Here is a 1,431-nt window from a genome sequence, read left to right on the forward strand (position 1 = left end):
TAATTTGCATTTAATGAGAGAGGCACGAAAAACAGCCTGTTTCTGCTTCCACTCAAAATAGGCATTTTCAAAATTATATGATCTGTGGGGTATTTTGAGCTAAAACTTCACAGACACATTCTGGGGACACCAGAGACTTATATGACATATATTGTAAAAAGGGGCATAATATGTCTCCTTTAAAAAAAAAAACATGCTGGACAACTGTTACAGCTTTGTTCACATCAATGCATAGTTTTTCTGCCAACTCCTTAAGCTGGCAACTTGCTAAAGCTGATTGGCAGTCATTTTGACAATGTGCCTAAATGGTGCTAAATGTACTGCAAATGCTGTACCAAATAAAATGTCATTATTTCAGATCTGTGAGCTCCGCACGGAGACAGCAGAGGGTCTGGCCAAGTTGATGTACTGTGGGAGAATTCTAAGCCCAAAGCTGCTGTCCCGTCTGGTTCTGCTGTGGTACAATCCTGTAACGGAGGATGACCAAAGACTACGCCATTGCCTGGGGGTATTCTTACAGCTGTATGCCCGGGCCAGCAGGTATACATGCTGGGAGATTCTCCCTTCCTTAATCGTAAATATTTAGCGTATTTTATTTAAAGGGATAGTTCATCCAAAACTAACCAAAACATAAAGCTAACCCTTTAATGTAATAAGTGTACATGAAGAGTTCAGATGCAAAAGCCTCTAAGTACGTCTGACGTTTATCTTTAAAATTAGCATTTCTTTCTGGCTACTATCTATAGGTTTCTATGTAAGTACTGGTACTTCTGAATGGGTTAAGGCAGGGATTTAGCACATTTGAAGTGAAAGTACTTGATGAACATATACTAAATGTGGAGAGCATTCACTCCGTATCGTTTATCTCATTTTTGACCAAGATGGCTTTTAGAGGCTTTTGCATTGGAACTCTTCACATGTTCATGCTGCCATTTAACATTTAAGAATATTGTAACAGCACAGACAGGTATTTATAGTTGTTACTGTAATTGCTGTACACTAGAACAAATCAAGAGTGTGTGGAGGAGAGTTTTCTACCAACCATGAGAACTCTGTTCAATGCTCCTGTGACATCGCCATTGTCTGAGGTAGACGCATCCAACGTGGCTGAACTGTTTGTTGAACTAACACGACCCAGCGCTCTTGTGCAACCGGCTGCCGTACAGGTACACTTGAATATACATGCACGCTTACAAAAATAACATTAATGGGTTGTGTTCAAATCACTATGTATTATGTAAATGATCATTTCATTTCGTAAATGAACTTTTTTTTGCAGGCTGTGTCTGTGCATGACTCTCTGGGAGTGTGTATTTGTCATGAAATCCTGAGGGACATTTCTGCTCCTGAGGTGCGTCTGTACTGTAAAACTCTCAGCTGGCTGGAGATTACAGTTTTTTACGATTGTTTACACACTAAAATAAAAATTTC

At 39.6% G+C, this 1,431-nt stretch overlaps 1 protein-coding gene across 1 annotated transcript in view; it reads left to right on the forward strand.

The window, feature by feature from the left end:
- LOC107757196 (condensin complex subunit 3-like) overlaps positions 1–1,425 on the forward strand; it is a gene marked incomplete at both ends in the record, with an annotated part of 10,747 nt that extends 9,322 nt beyond the window's left edge. The window contains 3 exon segments of the mRNA XM_016574612.1: positions 359–540; positions 1,004–1,166; positions 1,280–1,425. Of these exon segments, the coding sequence (XP_016430098.1) occupies positions 359–540; positions 1,004–1,166; positions 1,280–1,425 (491 nt within the window).
- Between the last annotated feature and the right edge of the window lie 6 nt (positions 1,426–1,431).

The sequence above is a fragment of the Sinocyclocheilus rhinocerous genome, unplaced genomic scaffold (genome assembly GCF_001515625.1).
Source record: "Sinocyclocheilus rhinocerous isolate Xijiao unplaced genomic scaffold, SAMN03320098_v1.1 scaffold6284, whole genome shotgun sequence".
NCBI classification, from domain to species: domain Eukaryota; kingdom Metazoa; phylum Chordata; class Actinopteri; order Cypriniformes; family Cyprinidae; genus Sinocyclocheilus; species Sinocyclocheilus rhinocerous.